This window comes from Thamnophis sirtalis, unplaced genomic scaffold (assembly GCF_051295495.1).
Source record: "Thamnophis sirtalis isolate CommonGarterSnake01/CBP01778 unplaced genomic scaffold, rThaSir2_p1.2 scaffold_6, whole genome shotgun sequence".
In the NCBI taxonomy this organism is placed as follows: domain Eukaryota; kingdom Metazoa; phylum Chordata; class Lepidosauria; order Squamata; family Natricidae; genus Thamnophis; species Thamnophis sirtalis.
In genome coordinates, this window is record NW_028261386.1 from 106,436,680 (window position 1) to 106,455,343 (window position 18,664).

An 18,664-nucleotide genomic window follows, 5' to 3' on the forward strand; every position below is an offset into this window, starting at 1 on the left:
TCTGAACAGTACAAAATCATTATCTTTGAAGCAAGACTTCAACTAACATGGGCAGGATCATTTGTATTATATGAATCTATATCAAAATCAACAAATGCAATTATTGTTCCTATCCGAAATACACCGAGCATTATTCACTAAAAATAAATGAGAATATCTCCGTTCTTTTTTAAAAAATAGATTAGTCATAAATACATCTTTCGGTCAGACCAAGTATTCAACTCAACCAGCATTCCCCTTCCACATAACAAGGGCATCAAAACAAGTGCCCTCCCTGCCATATGCAATCAAGGCTCTGGCAGGGTCCAAGGATCTCGTATCACAAAGCATACATGTTGATCCATTTCATTAGCTGACATTGCTCTGAGCCTTGATTTGCTCTGTAATGTCAAAGCAAACTAAATACAGGTCATTAGTACCTTAGCCCAGGGTGCTTTGTTCTATTTAATCTCACTGCTGTCATTGGGAAAGGAAGTTAGCTTATTAGCTAGCTATAAATCTAGGAAAGTGTGCAAATATGCTAAAGCAAAATTGGCCATGTTTCAGTTAAAATCTTTCAACTTACCAACATCACCATAGATATAAAGGCCTTTTGGAGGTTTACGTCTTGGGAAAAGCTGCAAATTAAGAAAATAATTATATTTTATTCTCCTTGGATAAAAGCAAAATAGGAAAACAACATGATATATTCATCGCAAAGTCACTATAGCTTCCAAACTCAATTCAACTACTGCATTAAAAGAACAAAGCCTGCTCTGCTGCTTAGAAGCTCAAATATTATTTTGGTTGATCAAGCACACAATAAGGGAAATTGGAAAGGACAAAAACCCTAAATATTCTTTTTAATATCTTTTCAAGCCCAGTAGGTTGAGCATTTTGAATAATTCTATAGTGAAAATTATATAGAAATTACATGTAAACAGATCATCTTTTCAGTGGCTTATTTATTACATATATATAGTATCATATTTTGCAGCTCTTGAAGGTTCACAACAATTATAAAATATCACAAAGAAAATATCCACAGAAAATGCAATTAAAATTAGGTTATATTAAAATAACACAACCCTCACAATTCACCCAAACTTCCAGGGTAACTCCATTTCAAGTAGCTTCTGGAAGCTTATTATTGATGGAACCAATCTTACTTGCATGGGGATACCATTCCAGAGGAACAGGTTCTCATGTAGGAACATTATCTCCACAACACAATCTCCTGCCCACTTCTCAGAAATAGAGCACTACTAGCAGTTGCTCTTGAGAAGGACACCTTAGATGGGATGAATCCAATTGGAGGAGACACTCCTGAAGGTATTATGCCATCTATCATTTTTTAGATTAAAACCTACACGTTTCAGATGGAGTCCAACCTATATAAAACCTTTATAGGCTGAACTGCATCCGGAAGCCTACTGGCAGCCAGTGCAAGGCCCACAATACTAGCATTGCACAAATACACTATTCAAAACCTAAGTCACCGGAGGTGGGTTCTGGCAGCCGCAACTGCCAGTTCGCTCAGGGATGCACCACACACGTGTGCACGCATTTGATGCACACTGTGCACACATGCACAATACAACAAAAATTGCTCTGTGCATGCGCAGAAGCAAAAAAACAAGATGGTGGCACCTATGGCGCCACCAGGAGAACCGCTTTGGGGGTGTTGGAGGCTTGGGTCACTGCCAGTTCCAGTGACCCAAGTCGCCAAGCTACTACCGGTTCAGCCAAACCAGTCCAAACTGGTAGAACCCACCACTGTATGACACACAGGTCTCTATATCTTGCACAGTTGCAGTTTCGGAGTGGTCGTCAAACCCCATGAGGAATGCATTGCAGTATATGCATCATGATGAGAGAATGATTCCCTGTAGCAACTGCTCCAGGTCACAACACCCAGAGTGGGCAAAAATCTTCTGGGCACAACCTCTATTTGCTTTTACAGAAAACCAGAAGCCCCACCCCCAACATAACAGATTTGTTCTCTCAAGAATAGTGCTACCTCTTTCAAGAAAGACCACTGAAACTAATAGAAGGTGGTCAACAAAAAACAATTTCAGGTTCTAGGGATCAATTTTAGCCCATTTTTTCTCATCCACTCTGATAGCCCTTAGACAAAACCTTCCTGGTAAAGTATAATTAAATATAATCAGCAAACTGGAAGTATCTCATCCCAAATCTACATGATTCCTCCTAGTATGTAAATATTAAAGAAGGGGTGGTAGCACCTATCAAGCCTCATCTTCTCCTCCAAACAAATACAACCACCTTCTGAAGAAGCAAAACCACTGTAAAACAGTAGCTGCAATTCTTGCAGATACCATAATTGATAGTATCAAAGGCTACTGTGAGGTCTGAAAGGACCAGTGGTGCACTGCCCCTATCTAAATTTCAGAAAAGGCTATTGCCTCACTTTATCACCATAGTCCATAGTTGTGTTCAGTCACATTCATTTTATTCTTCCTTCACCAATGCTCTAGGACAGTGATGGCTAACCTTTTTGCCATTGCATGGCAAAAGCGGTGAGGGGGGGGTTGTGCATGTCCACATCCATAATTCTATGCGCCCCCCCTGCGCATGCGTGTGACCCCTCCTGTGCATGTGCGCAACTCCCCTGCATGCGTGTGCAACCAACCCCCCGCCCTCTCCCTACTTTTGGTGCGTGATGGCATGATGGACCCATTTTTCACCCTCCCCAGGCTCCCGAAGCTTTCTAGGAGCCTGGAGAGGGTGAAAATGCCACCCCAGGCCTCCCCAGAGACCCTCCAGAGGCTAAAAACAGCCTGTTTTCCAACTTCTGGATTGCACATTGGGCTGTTTTTCGCCCTCTGGAGGCTTCAGGGAGGCAAAAAACGGGTGAAAATCAAGGCTGAAATCAGCTGGAGCTGACAGGGCAACGCCTCAGGTGCCCTCAGAAATTGCTCCACCATCGTTTCGCCTCATGGCTCTAGGAATTGCTTGTAATGTCTTATCTCCTGGAACTCCTCAGAAAACCAAAGAGCAACCCGGCATCCGTTTACAGAAATTGCTTGAGGGGCAATTACTTTTAGATTCCAGTCTCTTCCTAATGATAAACGGGTAACTGCTTGATCACTGGGAAACTTTCCCAAGAGTCCTCTGGAAACTCTCATATTCATCACTCATCTTCAGTTCTACAGAAGTATTAGATAGCAGTTAATTTCATTTGGACCAGGAAGTATTTAAGACACACAACTTGATACAGGTACTGCCCTCCATGTTCAGATAACCCATAACTGCATCACAACAAGGAAACTAGAGACAGATAACAGATAACCCCACCACTGACCTGAACCCCGAAAACTAGAAAAAGAAATGGTCCACATAATTACCAGTTCTGTCCATGTGTTGACCCAATGGTTACTTGGAATAAACCCATGAGGCAATGAACTTAATGGCTATACCCATCTCTGCTACAAGTCACTGGAAGTTGGCCAGCATATATAAATTCAATACATTTATTTTTTTCTGTTCACAACAATGCCCCACAGGTGCTTCTCAAAAGGCAATTGGACTTTCCTGGTTTCCTCCTTCATTTCTCATCCAAGAAGCTTCCTCAGTTCAGAGTATAAAAGAAAGAAACATGGTGCTGGACAGCTGGGATTCATCTCCATTTCATCAGGACAAAAAAGCTCTTGGGAATCTGAGATAGGAGAGAATCTCCTATTTCTCTTCTACCTGCTAAGCAGGCAAGCAGACCCTTTTGCTTGCTGATAAAAACAGAATAATTTGTTGGCAAAAAAAAGGGAATGGGCAGGAGGTCAACATGGCTGTAGACTCTGCTGCTGCTGCTTGGAAAGGTCTCATTGTCTTGTGAATATAATATAATATTTTGCAATTCTCTTCTTTCTTTTGGTCCAGTTACTGCTTCATTTATTCTTCATTGTTCTCCTTTTCTCTTTTTGTCTCCTTCTCTGGAAAAATATTTTTTCTTCTTCTTCATCCCAATCTTAGTTCTCCCCTTTTTTCTTTTCTGCTACACGTGTGACAATTTGTGAAAGCAATTTCTATGTTGAAGAATGGTTTGTATATGCAGAGTAGGTTCATGAATTTTATACTGGAATGCCTTACGTTATATAATATAATAAATGTAATAATAAACAAACAAAGGAAATTAAGTTTAGTAAGTTATTATTATTTTGGTCTAGCTTTCTTCTTTTGTGGGGGAGGGGAAATGTCAAGGGTATGAATATACATTCATCTATGGTGCTTTTCAAGAGTTGAGTCAATTAAATATAAAAATAGAAGCTAATGTCCACAATCAATGAAGAATCCTGAGCTAAAAGGGGGCGGAATATTTCATTCAGAGGCTGAAACATGTTTCAAATCAAAAAGAAATTATTCTGAGGGGGGAAAAAAGACAAAAGTTTTAGTGTGGTCTTCACAGTCCCTATTTGAATAGCAGTGAAAATCTATGGGAGATCTCAAGGACAAAATGTACATACCGGTAAGATCCAAGAAAATTTCTGAATTAGTAGAGTTCGTAATGAAGAGTGGGGGGAAATGCCAAAAGTAGAATAGAAACATTCTCAGATAAGAGCTGTTTATTTCTACTAAAGGAAGTGTTACAAAGTTCTGATTGAAAAGCTATCCAAACTTTTTTATGTGCTATGTTCATTGTTTTCTTAATCTAAACTGGTAAGTAATTCCACACAAATAATACGTATCTATTCAAATTTCCAGAAAGAAGAAAGTTTAACTTTGTAGCATGGAGAGGGTATACCAGCTTCTGTTCACCTAAGACTTCACTGAAATATACAATTTAGTCAGGGATGCCTAATATATTCAAAAAGGGTTCATTCTAGTTGTAAATTAAGATGCACAACACAAGAGGATCCTTGGAGTTCTCCAGACTTTTGGATATGATCCTAAGAAACCCCTGAAAAAGTGCTATCAACCCATAATTTTTATGGAACAGAAATAGACAAATATTTAAAACTTAAGGGAGCAATTAGTGCAAATATGCAGATAGTCTTCAACTGTACTACAATTGAGCCCAATGTTTCTGTTGCTAAGTGAGACAGTTGTTAAGTGAATTTTGCCCCACTTTATGACCTTTCTTGGCATGTTTTTTTTTAAGTGAATCACTGCAGTTGTTAAGTTAGTAACATGGTTCTTAAGTGAAACTGGCTTCCCCATTGACTTTGCTTGTCAAAAGGTGGCAAAAGGAGATAACGTGACTTTGGGACACTAGAACAGTCATAAATATGAGTCAGTTGCCAAGCGTCTGAATTTGATCGCGTGACCATGGGGATGCTGCAATGGTCATGTGAAAAACGGTCATAATTCATTTTTTTTCAGTGTCATTGTAACTTTGAACAGTCACTAAATGAACTCTTGTTAAGTTGAGGGCGATATTACTTATGTAAGTAAGAAATTTAAGTTTTATTAAATTTAGCTTGAGTTGGAGTTGAGTTGAGTTGAGCTGGACCACTTCTCTAGCATTATCATCTCTTTCCCCATCTCCAGCATGTCAGAGTTAGGGTAAAAGTATGATTTCAACAAGAAAAAGCTTGTGTAGTCATGCTAAAAGGTTTTTGGTTTCCAGAAGGACGCTGGTAAAAAGTATCAGCTGAATCTCTTACCCATGGATAAGGTTGGGAGATTTCTACAGAAAAGTTTGTTGAGGAAGCAAAGCTTTAAAGGTTTGTTTCCAGAACTGACTTGGAACCAGGGGAAAATAAATGATAAATCTCTCCTTAAAATAAACACGTTTGCTTTTTAAATAATATATACAAATTTGAAACTTCCATTGGATCAAGAAAACTTAAAATACTCAAAAATGTTAGCAGTATAGTATATATAAAATTGTAACGGGCAAACACGCAGATCCAGATGTGAAATGTTCAAGTTAACTACAGGTAATCCTTGACTTACAACAGTTCAGTTAGTGATTGTCCAAAGTTACAACGACACTGAAAAGGGAACTTAGGACTGTTACGACCCATCGTCATGAGATCAAACTTCAGACACTTGGCAACTGTTTCATACTTAATGACCGTTGCGGTGTCCCAAGGTCATGGGATCACCTTTTGCAACCTTCTGACCAGCAAAGTCAATGGGGAAACCAGATTCACTTAACAACTGGGTTGTTAACCTATCAACTGCAGTGATTCACTTAATAAGGCAAGAAAGGCCATAAAATGGGGCATAACTCACTTAAAAATGTCTCCGTTAACAACAGAAATTTTGGGCTCAATTGTGGTCACAAGTCTACGACTACCTATATTGTATCCTACCTATAATAGAAGAATCTTTCCAGATTGCTCTCCCTCCCTTGGGTACAAACAGATAAAGTCACATGGAATGGGCGGTGGCACACATTCCTAGGTCTCTTGCAGCTATGCAACGACTGAGGGCTAATTCCCCACTTTTTATAGCAATAGCAGTAGCAGTTAGACTTATATACCGCTTCATAGGGCTTTCAGCCCTCTCTAAGCGGTTTACAGAGTCAGCATATTGCCCCCAACAATCCGTGTCCTCATTTTACCCACCTCGGAAGGATGGAAGGCTGAGTCAACCTTGAGCCGGTGAGATTTGAACAGCCGAACTGCAGAAAGCTGAAGTAGCCTGCAGTGCTGCATTTAACCACTGAGCCACCTCGGCTCACTTAATCCATCATGCTTGCCTGCTGCGTATTTCCCAACAAAAATAAGTTAATAGTATACTTTTTCTAAAGTTTATGTCTTCAAAAATAATTCCTACCGTGATATTTTTAAATCATGTTTTTCTAAAAATTAAAACATCAACATATTCTCCATTATACCACATTCTGATAGGAAGAGGTCTGCTTTTTTTACAGAAGAGCCTAGGGTTCAAACTGCAACCTATCCAAGAACTGCAATTTATCCAGCAATATGAATAAGCCCTCATCTGAGAGAACACTGTTGATTACTGTTTGGCAATGCTAAATAGACCATTTATGTAATAGGCCCCTCTTCACCATCTTTGTGTACTGATTTCTACCCAATTCGTCTCATCGATTTTGCCTGATATTCTTACTTCTTGCCTCATGTTCATTTCTTTCACATTATCTTATAGGTTAATTTTTAATAAATGGATATTAATTTTGAAGAGGCTTCTGATGTTTTACTCTGTCTAGTCTAGTACTAGGGGACAAAACTTTCAGGTTTTTACCAGAGTCCTGAAAAGAAATGTTAAAAGCAACTAGAATAAGTACAGCAAAGCACAAAAAACTATTTTTTCAGATTACAGTATGACTCTGCCACCTTCTGGCAAAGAACTCTTTGTAGGTTCAGGATACTACCTTCCACACTACACATATTAAAGATGGAACAACCCAAAATTTTCTATAGAATGTGTGTATTCCTGGAGACACAACAATGAACAGTGTTACTCAGGTAATAATAATACATCACTTAAGTATATTTCAAGTTTAGAACAGTGGAAACTGAGTTTTATTCTACCAAACATTGGTAAATTATTATTACTCATTCCAAGTCTATTTTATTTAGGAACTGAAGATACCGTAGGTTGCAGATCAATTTGGAATCGGAGTATTTCCCATGAAAATATCTCAATCAGTAAAATTTGGTAAATTTAATTGCATTGGGGACAGAGGTGGGTTCCTACCAGTTCGCACCTATTCGGTAGAATCGGCTCATCAAATCTACCGAACCGGTTAGAATAGGTTCCACCAGTGGACCCAGAAAGCAGGCCACACCTACACACCCATCACTGGTCCTTGGATATGATTATTCTACACTATCATGCTCATATTTATAAAACTCAGTGCCTCTGTGAAAGGTAAGGATGACTACTGCGTTTGTGGTGCAATTAGAACATTGCGTGTGTTGAAGTTGTTTTAAAGCAAACAAAATATGCCTTTTAAAAAACAAGTTTACATCATATTCTTATGCATGCCAGTGCTGTGTGTGAGGTAATTTAAGGTGGTTCTGACAAGTGTCGTCGGCATCTTCATATCCGGTCACATGGGCGGCAAGCCACTCCCATCCAGTCACATGGGCAGCAAGCCACTCCCACAAAGGAGGCCACACTCACAGAGTAGGTTCGAACAATTTTTGAAACCCACCACTGATTGGGGAGAATAAAATTATCAATCTTATTTTACCTTGAATGCCATCAAATATTTCTGATACCGAGCCTTGTTGTTTTGTCTTATCTTCTCAGTCGCAGTCTCTTAGTGTAGTAATTAAATAACATTGTTTTACAGAGCTGTTGCAATCAAACTCAGAAAAATCATGCGAACCAGATACAAAAACTGCTGTAAAAATGCTTAATGGAAGAACTTTACCTTTGAGAATATGTGTTTTGGACTGAGTTTGTAGCCTTTAAGACTTTCATGTAGTTTCTGCAGGCACCGCATGATTTTCATTTGCTGTTCATCATTCCTCAGCTGCTCCACTTTGGTAAGGAATTCATAATGTTCTAAAGGTCCATTGCAAAGCAATAAGGCTTTCGAATTAGCATCTGCTAGTCCACTGCTGGCAGCTTTCTCTGCTACCTGAACTGTATATGCTGTATGACATGAAAGAAACATTTATTTACTGTTTAAAAAAAACACTAAAAGAGTCAGTCTTATTCTTATATAATAAGTTATTGGGCTGAAATGAGAAACTCTGATCTGATTTATTTTTATCCCACCTTTATTATTTTTATAAATAACTCAGGGCAGCAAACATACTTAATACACTTTCCTTCTCCTATTTTCTCCACAACAACAATCCTGTTAAGTGGGTTGGCCTGAGAGAGGCTAACTGGCCTAAAGTCACCCAGCTGGCCTTCCTGCCTAAGGCGGAACTAGAATTCACAGTCTCCTGCTTTCTTGGCCAAGACTTTAATCACTAAGAAAAACTGGCTCTTTTAAAGTCATCAGCTAGTCATTATGATTTCCAGTGTTTTTCAACTTTGGCTGCTTGAATATGGGTGGACTTCAATTCCCAGAATTCCGGGAGTTGAAGTCCACCCATCTTCAAACAGCTAAGATTGAGAAACACTCTCTTAGTCCAATTCATTCCCCATTAACAAATAGTTTGTGAGCCTTCTGCATCATTCAGAAGTACATGACACATAAATAACAACCTTTGCTATAAATTTTGCTACTATTCCAAGACTACTTTCTACATATAACTTAAACACACGAGAATACCCATCAGCTTCAATAAGTGCAGTATATAATAATACACAGTATTTGCACGGCCAGAAATTTCTGTACAGATTTCTGATGTGTTTTTCATGAGCATCACAAACATGCAAAGCAAAAAGGGTTTTCAACATTTAACACTTAATAAATATGTATTCAATGCACTACATTCAACTACATTCATCAGTCTCACTTTGACATGTACAACTACAGATCAATATATACAATATATGAATGTCCTTCGTTGGGCCATTGAGATGGATATTTTCTATGACACCACAAGATGGGGATTAACACATAAATACAATATTCTATATGTTATTAGAAAACAAGAGTTGTTACTTTTTCATATAAAAGTAAAGGTTTCCACTGTCCAGTTGTGTCTGACTCTAGGGACCACTACTCATCTCTGTTTCCTAGCCAAGGGTGCCAGCGCTGTCTGAAGATATTGGCCACATGACTATACGCCAAGGCACACGGAATGCTTTCACTGAAATGATACCTATTTATATACTCGCATTTGCATGCTTTTGAAATAATAGGTGAACAGGAGCTGGGACAAGTAACAGGAGCTTACCCCATCATGTGGCACTTGGGTCTTGAACCCAGGTGCTCAGCTTTCCAGCTGACAAGCTCAGTGTCTTTAACCGCTGAGCCATCGCACCCCCACTATTTTACATAAATAATTTAAAAATTTATTAAAGTTTTTAAGTTATTATTTTTGAGGCCTTCCCTTACTATTACCATCTTTTCTAATGCTAAATAATTAATTATAATGAATAAGATTATCTTGATTTTGAATTAATGTTCCTCCCTATAAATTAATCTAAACCTCAAAAAACAGTTATCTCTCAATAATTCAAGGCTTTTAAAATATTCTACATATTCTCTTCTCACCATTAAACTAAACCAGCTTCTTTTGCCTAGGATATTCTTATTAAAATCAGCTACAAATTGTTCACATCTACTTGACAGTGTGCTCTAACACAATAGGATTTACCTTTAAGAAGACATAGTCAGAGTAACTACTAGAAGCAGACATCAAAGCAATATAGCTGAAATTCCCAGGGTTTATACTTCTTACGCTTCATATTAAATAATATAAAGTTCAGCCAAAGATGTATAATTTCACATAACTTATGCTATTTATACATCATAATTTTAGACTACCTTTGCAGATATGACCTCTCCAAGACAGCTTATAAACTAGAGATTCAAATTGCTGAACTGCTCACCTTTCTTATTGACAACCTCAGCGTCTTAGCCACTGAGCCATCGCGTCCCTGTGGGATCTATACTACTAGTCTATTCCTTTGTGCATAAATGTTTCTGCATAAATGTTATTTTTAACATATACTGTGACTCTGCTTTTCCTCTTATTGCTTATCATTTCTTTTACTTTTTTTATTAAGTTGTACCCTTGAGTATTTCAATCACAAGAATCTTTCCAAATGCTTTTTATATATGTTAAGTCTTGTTTATCTTAATATATCAAGACTTCAGAGTTATTTTCCATATTCGGAGCTTTGGTATATACATAAAAAACTCATGAAGTTTAAAAGCTAATATTCTTACTGATTGTTAATTGAGAGGGTTAATTAGTCAGCTGCCTGCATTATTCTTGTTTTGTCATTGTCTTCTATAGACAGGAAGGACCCTGTCTACACAGGACCTCCAAAGTTCTTCAGATTCTTTTCTAGATATTCCAAATCTATAGTGCAGCTACTCCTTGCAGGTCAACCCCCCACCCCACCCCCAGTAACAGTAAGAATTATCAGGAAAAGATAACTGCTGGAGGTCTTTCTAAGCTTTGGCATCTGTTCCTCAACATCCATCCTTCTGGTAATAAAACTGCCAAGCTAAGAGCCATTGGTTCCTATACTAGAGAAAATTGTCCTCTCACAAATCAGATGCATTGCAGGTCCAGAAAGAGAATGGCCCAAATATTCATTGAATTGGAAAGCAAGCAGGGAAAAGCCTAGAATTTAAACTGAGAAGTATAGATTAAATATCGCATGAGGACTTTCAGTGTTTATGTTCTGTATGCATGCAAGTTCACTCATCCCCAGTAGAGACTAATCTTGCTAAAACATGCCTGAGCATCTCATCAATAAGTCAATTTCTGAATCAGGAGTTAAAGATCTAGAGAGCTGACATTATTAGCTAACTCTGTGTACAGCATGACCTTAGTTGCTTCATCTATGCTCTTCAAAACTCCATCTTCTTGCCTTATTTTCAATTGGGAGTCTTGACGCTGCCTGCTTCTCCTGCTAGATCTTGAAATAGTTGTTCTTCCAGTGATTAAGTATCACTATCTGAATATCATACTTCTGATGGTCTTTCTGATCTACTGGTTGGTTCTGCTCCTTATAGACAGTTGCTTCCTGTACCACTATTTCTGCTATTTATGTCCCAAAAAAACTTCACTACTTTATGCTAAAGTGTAGTGATTTTTTATTCTAGTTCCTTCTTTTAAGCAATACTATAGCTTTTATTTCCTACATATGTACACCAAGTATTTTTTCCCAAACTTTTAGAATTGTCTCTACTCTGGTAAGCAGCTAAAAGAGAACAAAGGAGAGGGGAAAGGAATTGATAGAAAAGGAGAGAATAACAAAAGGACAGGCACATGCTGAATAAATCAGATTATGGATTAGAATGACACTACCTTTGACTCTTGCTCTTCTCAGAATAAGAATGCATCTTATAATAATTGCCACTGAGGTATTAAGTTTGGTTGGCTGAGAAATTCTGGGAGTTGAAGTCCTCACATCTTAAACCTGCCAAGGTTGAAAAACACTGTACTAGATATAGACTAATTCTGCAAGTTCCTATATTCTTAAGAATGCATATTCTGAATCAGCTAACCCTGACACAGATACATCTGAAGTATGAAAGATTCTGATATTACGCACCCTAATCTACTTTTTATAAATTCCACATAATTTAACATACATTCCTTATTTTAAAACCTAGAATATTATGAGTAAACAGGTTGTGTAGGATGGAATTCAGCCTGTCCAAATCTTGGCTATGTTAGGAAAGAAAATGAATCTGTTATCTAAAAGGTTTCCCTGAGTGAAAAGTTAAATATACTTCTGGCAATTTGAAAATATTCTTCCATGTTCGTGCAAATTAAAATTAGCCAATAGAAAAGCACACATCCAAGTCAGTTAAAGTGCATCAATTTCCTATAGCAGTGTCTACTAGCAAGACCGGTGTTAACTACAAGTCAAAAACATACATGCAGGTACCAAAAGTGCTGTTTTCACTCTTTAATCACAGTATGTGCATTGTAACTGAATTATAGCACATCGGATTATTGCTATGCTTGCAAATTTATAACTTCCCACAGGTTTTTAGCATGCATCCTATGCAATAAAACATACTTGAACATATGTATTTATTATGTGCATATAGTCTGACAACTGTTAACCTGGACAGTTCACCAAAATAGCTACAAAGTACATCAATATTTTGTGGAAAAAATGTTAATTGATAAGATAATTTTCCTGTACATCATTTTTGTGATAGTAAAGTAGAGATTGCAGAATCCATCAGTGTAATACTTTTCAGCATTGGGAACTTTCCATTTGCCAGTAAAAAGATTTATTGATGAGTCTTGAGTGGAGAGGGTGGTTTTTTTCCCTGCATCCCAATCAATTCTGGGCCATACAGAATATACAGTCTCTTATTCAGCCTTATTGGAGATAAGCCAGTTGATGTTGAACCAAACTTCTCTTTTGCCACTAAGAGCTCCACAACTATAAAGGTTAATGACTATTTTTAAAAAATCCAGAGATCTGCATGTTTTGACATTGATGCTCAGTCCATACCCAGAAGTATTTTTTAATCTACTTGATCACAAAACCAACATTATACAACATATTAAAACATAATAGTTTGCTTGATTCCCCAGCTTATGAGTTAAACTTTGATTCACTGATGTTAACGTAACTAAAGTTGTACAGGTAGCATCTGGAAGGGCTTTGAAAGATCAACTTGAAGCAGGGTTTTCTCTTTGCTGGGGGCAAAATAAGGATTTGTGCAGAGTTGGAGCAACATCCTATTGGCAAGCTGTATATATAGACACTTTTCAGAGAATAACCGGTACACAATAATAAATGTTAGTGGGTACCCATTTAAATCTGCTCTCCATTGCTTATGAAAAATAAAATTGAAGAACATCCCTAAAGGGGCATAAAATCCTTAGGCCAGAGGTCTCCAATTGTGGCAACTTTGAAGACTTGTGGGCTTCAACTCCCAGAATTCCCGAGCCAGCACAGTTGACAAGCTGCCTGGGGAATTCTGGGGGTTGAAGTCCACAAGTCTTAAGAGTTGCGGCGGTTGGACACCCCTTAGGGCGAATGTTTTAAAATGGAGAGACCGGCCGGACTCTATTCTTAACTTTTCACGGACATTCCAGGACCTTAAAACTCGCTGGGCGTTCCTCTTCGGAACACTTCCCGAAAGGCCGATGCCGGGCGATTCAAGTGCAGGAAAGAAAGCCGAGCCGTATTAACTCCCCTTTAACTGGAGATCTTGACAGTCACGACCAGGGCTTGAAACCAGGGAAGCCGTTTCATAACCGACCTTCCAGCTGAGCCCTAATCCTCTCTATAGATCGCGGCCTCACTTTATACGTCCTAGACCTAGACCCAAACGCCACTAACCTTTCCGCGGGCCCCAGCAAGTTAGGACGAGATTGGCGGGTCGAATGGCAGCGTTTATCAGGCGGCGCCCAGTAACCAAGGGCGACACGGGAGCCGCCATCTTGACGTGCTTCCTTTCCTCTCCCCGCCCCTCCCCCGCCCTTTTGGAAAGTAACTTTATTGCAGCAGATACGGCCGCTCTGCCAAAGCCTCCTTTCTCAGCCAGCCTGTTTCCATTCACCTTCACCTTAAACCAGGGGCTCGTTCTTTGCACGGACTACGAGCTCCAGGATGAAGCACGTGACTCCGCTCAAAGAGACTGCAAGGCAGCCGGATGCAAAAGGCATGCTGGGAAGTGTTGTATTTCTGCTTGTATTTCAACCCGACCGGCTCGATTCTATGATTTTGGCCGGCTGTCTATGGGTTTGGTTGGTACGAACAAGAACGGCATTGTTTGTATTTAATGTGTCATGTTTATGATCACATATCCGTCTGGCTCCATAAGCGAGCATAGTGATTGAGGGTTTACAATTTTTAATACTTGGATAACTTGGCATGTATTGAATATTACGTGCTGATGTATTATGGTATTAATATACACAATATAATATAATATACACAATATAATATAATATACACTAATACTGTACTGTACTGTACTGTACTGTACTGTACTATACTATACTATACTATACTATACTATACTATACTATACTATACTATACTATACTATACTATACTATACTATACTATACTATACTATACTATTAATATAATATACACAATAATACACAAGGGCAGTTTTTCCCCCCAAATGCCATCACTCTGCTAAACAACTAATCCCCACAACACTCTAATTATCTATTAGGACTGTATTACTATTCTTCTTTTCCTTCCTAGTATCTATCTCTGTCCTAATACCTCTCTCTTCCCACTTATGACTATAACCATGTTGCTTGTATCTTTAAAATTTATATTGTTTTATTTGTTTCCTAGTATAATTTGATTGCTTATTAGTAACCTATGACTATCATTAAGTGTTGTATCTTATGATTCTTGATTAATATATTCTATTTTATTTTTCTTTATGTACACTGAGAGTATATGCACCAAAGACAAATTCCTTGTGTGGCCAATAAAGAATTCTATTCTATTCTATTCTATTCTAATGAGTAATTCCAATATTTTATATGTGATTTATTCTGAGAGAAAAAACAATATTTCTCTTGTGGAACTTCAATATCTAAAAATATCATGCAGCATGTTTATTCAGACTCTTAAGTCTTATCAGTAAACTGCTACACAGTGATTGCATTTAACATTATGCATGCAGGGACCAATCTATGACTGTTTGTCATATTGAAGTACCCAGCTAGTGTGTATAATCCTGTGAATGTTGTGCAAAACAAGCCCTATATGTGAAATGTACGGTAAGTCTATATTTTTAAGGCCCTTCAGACATCATTTTGTCAACTGGCCTGGGAATCCCATGATAGAATGGAGCAGTGAGATTGTTACATGATGGTTAATTGGAATGCATTCTCTAGCTGGATTTTTTTCCTTGTCATTTTAAAAATCTTTTTAATTTATTTTGGCTGTGTTTTAATTGGTTTTTATATATTTGGATTGTTTTGTATGGCACTCAGAGTCACTATGTGAGATGGACAGCAATTATCATCATTTAGCCATTGTCTATCCACTGCAAGATGAAGGCCTCTTCTGCGTGTTTCCTGAGCTTTCTTTTGCCAATTGGGCCGCAATACTTGCTGATGTCGTTAATACACCTTGTTTTAGGTCTCTTTTGTGGATGTTTTTTTATCAAGTGGAATCCATTCTATGATTCTCTTGGTTCACCTGCCATCATTTCTTCTTGCTATGTGATCTGTTCACATCCATTTCAATTCTTTTATTCTATTGTTAATATTCTTTATTTTCATTTGTTTGCTAATCAGCAATATGTACTAAATACAGTAATTAAATAACCATACTAATGCAAAAATGCATGACTCTGTGTATATGTGTGTCTGTAGTTGGTTGTATTTTTATTGTTTTTATTCTAATTATTAGCTGCCCAGAGTCATAGATACTGTAGATAGATAGATATATAGGTAGGTAGGTAGGTAGGTAGGTAGGTAGGTATGATAGGAAACTATATAAATGTATATTTTTATATAATAAACTGTTTAGCATTCACAACACACTGTTAAAATACCTAATCAATTAAGCTAAAATAATGATACTGAATCATGTGGCTTTCACCTCTATATAAATAGAGAAAGTTGTATAACTGGCAGAACAAACTAGATAACAGTCAACTAAAATGAAAAAAGTTTATATTGTGAGTAGTTTTCTTCTCGCTGTACATCACTTCCCTGCCACTCTTGTATAGTATTTCAATATAATCCATCTTTCTTTGATCTTTGAATCACTTGCTGTCTATCCATTGGCAACATTTAGCAGTTTGGAATTTCCTTTTGAGTTCAGACATCTTTTGGAACACTTTTCCTGTTTATACATGACTATTTCCATCTTCAATATCTTTACAGATGTTGTTGCAATACTGCTTCCTGAGTCTTCTGATGTGATGGAATGTAGTAAGGAGGTGAATTCCCAGGAGGGAGGTGATGCATTCCAGAGGAGTAAAAGGCAATTCAATCTAGATGTTATGTGTAAAAGAAAGAAAATGAAGTCACATACTGTCTCTAATACTTCACACAGTATATGGTAGATGCAGATAATAAAGTGCTCAATTTGGTACGTTTTTGTCTACAGGTATGAAAACAACAAAATAACTCACCTTGGGTCATTTTTTGGTTTGGGGCCAGACATCAAACAACTCTCTGAAATTCTTCCTTAAAGTCCTTGCTAAGATCGTTACCTTCCTTTGCTCTACTTCTTTTCCTTGTTTTTCTCATACTACTTTCCAGTTTCCTGCCCCCCCTTCCAATTACCTTTCTTCTGTCTCTTATCTTTGGACAGTCTCTTTTCACATTTATCTTTAGCTACTTCTGTAACTTCATTCCATAGTTCAGGATTTCAATCTGATTTGTCATGTTTTCCTTGAAAATGCTCAACATATTGTAGAAAGTAGTTGGCTTTCTTACTTTTCTTTAGCTTAATAGGAACTTACGCGTGAACAGTTTGTATTCTGTTTTACAGTCAGCAGTTGCCCATATCTTCGATGTTTTAACTAAGCTCCTCCACCTAATTTTAGCATTAATGTTGTCAATTTGATTTCTATGTACTCCTCCGGTAACATTATTTTTTGCTGTTTGAGGATGTTACACTATGAATAAACTATTAGAGGGGAAGAAGTTAATGAATTAGCCTCCTGCTTCAGTTTTGTTTTCTAAGCCATACAATACAACTACATATTGATCCTTAATATTTCTAACTTTGGCATTCAGTCTCCAGTCACAAGCAACACATTTTGCTTGCATGTTCTGTCAATACTGTATATTATGTAGCATTTCCATTCATTTTGTTAGTTAATAATGACCTTCATATAATACAATTTTTTAAATTAGTGAATAGTGACTGAATTCTATAAGCATGATTTTAAAATTTACTATCTCATTGATTTCAGTAAAAATTAAGTGCACTCTTAAATTTTCAGTAAAACCAAAAAATATTAAGCCTGATTAATTTTGTGAACTCTGTTTCCTATTCTTTTTCTCACACCATTTATTTATCTAGAAATGGGAAAAGTATATAACTGAAGCACATGAATAATCTAAATAAAATTTAGAACAACAGAATTCAGGATTATGTTACAAAACATAAAATGTATGCTATTTATTGTATAAATGTAGACACAGGTACTTCAATGAGACTTGCTTAAAGGCAGATATAAGACTGCACTGTTACCAATTGTATCAAATAACATTTTATAAGGTTTAAAAATAACTTTCTTTTTTGTGTCCTTTTTTTGAGCTTTAATGAGTTAACTCAATCTCAGATGTTAAATTCATCAACACCTGGACCCATTTAACAATGAACTGCAGTGTGCAAATCACTATGAATTGCACAGACATTTCAAAAAGACATTGCATATTTGCTAAAAGCAATATTTTTAGATACTCAAACAGAGAATAAACAACTTTGGCGAAAAGTGATTTAAATAACAAATAACTTCTTTCTCTAAACAGCTTAGCTCCTTGAGAACAATGAATAAACAAGCAGACAAGAGTCTTTTTTTCCTCTCTTTGCATTATTAACTCTCATCACGATATGAATGGGTGAAATGTCAGGAATAATTGGAGAAAATCACAGCATAATCTTCGGCAAAAACATCTGATTTATTTAAATTGTCACTACTCATTCTTAATAAATCCTTTCTTTAACCTTTTGATCTGCAATCCAGCAGGCTAAAAACTGAACGTTTGTGTGTGATGCAGATCTCCTGCTTTTCACACAACTGCATATTCTTGCATGCTGAATAGAGTCCGTATCATGAACTCCTTTGCTCAGGTGCTAACCTGACCCTTCTGACATAGCTCCAATCACAGTGCCAGGGAATTCATGAGAAACATGATACAGGCTAAATATAGAAATGTAAGTAAAGAACAGATTGAGAATAGGTATGTCATTTTATGAACGTTTAACTTTATCTTCTCTCTATCTTTTCTCTGCAAGCACCAGTTTTTAATTGTGCATCTGTGAGAATAATACATATTCATAATCCAGCTCTACCAAGCTTTTCCGCACCAAATGAAATATTGTCAAGAGCACACAATTGAATTTCAAGTGAGAGGGGTCACATTTTTTTTGATGGCCTGATGACTATGTTCTTCTCATATCCAATGAACCCGAGGGAGACATAGGTATAGATGTTTATATTCTACTACATACTATATTGTAGTTCTGCACATGG

The 18,664-nt window shown here is 37.3% G+C and overlaps 1 protein-coding gene across 3 annotated transcripts in view; it reads right to left on the minus strand.

Moving 5' to 3' along the window:
* The window catches only part of AFG1L (AFG1 like ATPase), a 64,613-nt gene extending 50,388 nt beyond the window's left edge, over positions 1-14,225 (minus strand). Inside the window, exons 1-3 of one of the 3 annotated variants that reach the window (XM_087718674.1) lie at positions 14,039-14,225; positions 8,291-8,514; positions 566-617 (exon numbers count right to left, since the gene is read on the minus strand). In XM_087718674.1, coding sequence (XP_087574800.1) covers positions 566-617; positions 8,291-8,371 — 133 coding nt within the window. In that variant the 5' untranslated portion in view covers positions 8,372-8,514; positions 14,039-14,225. Of the gene's footprint in view, positions 1-565; positions 618-8,290; positions 8,515-13,568; positions 13,773-13,812; positions 13,966-14,038 lie in introns of those variants that run through there. The other 2 variants (XM_087718673.1, XM_087718675.1) reach the window with 2 other exon arrangements.
* Between the last annotated feature and the right edge of the window lie 4,439 nt (positions 14,226-18,664).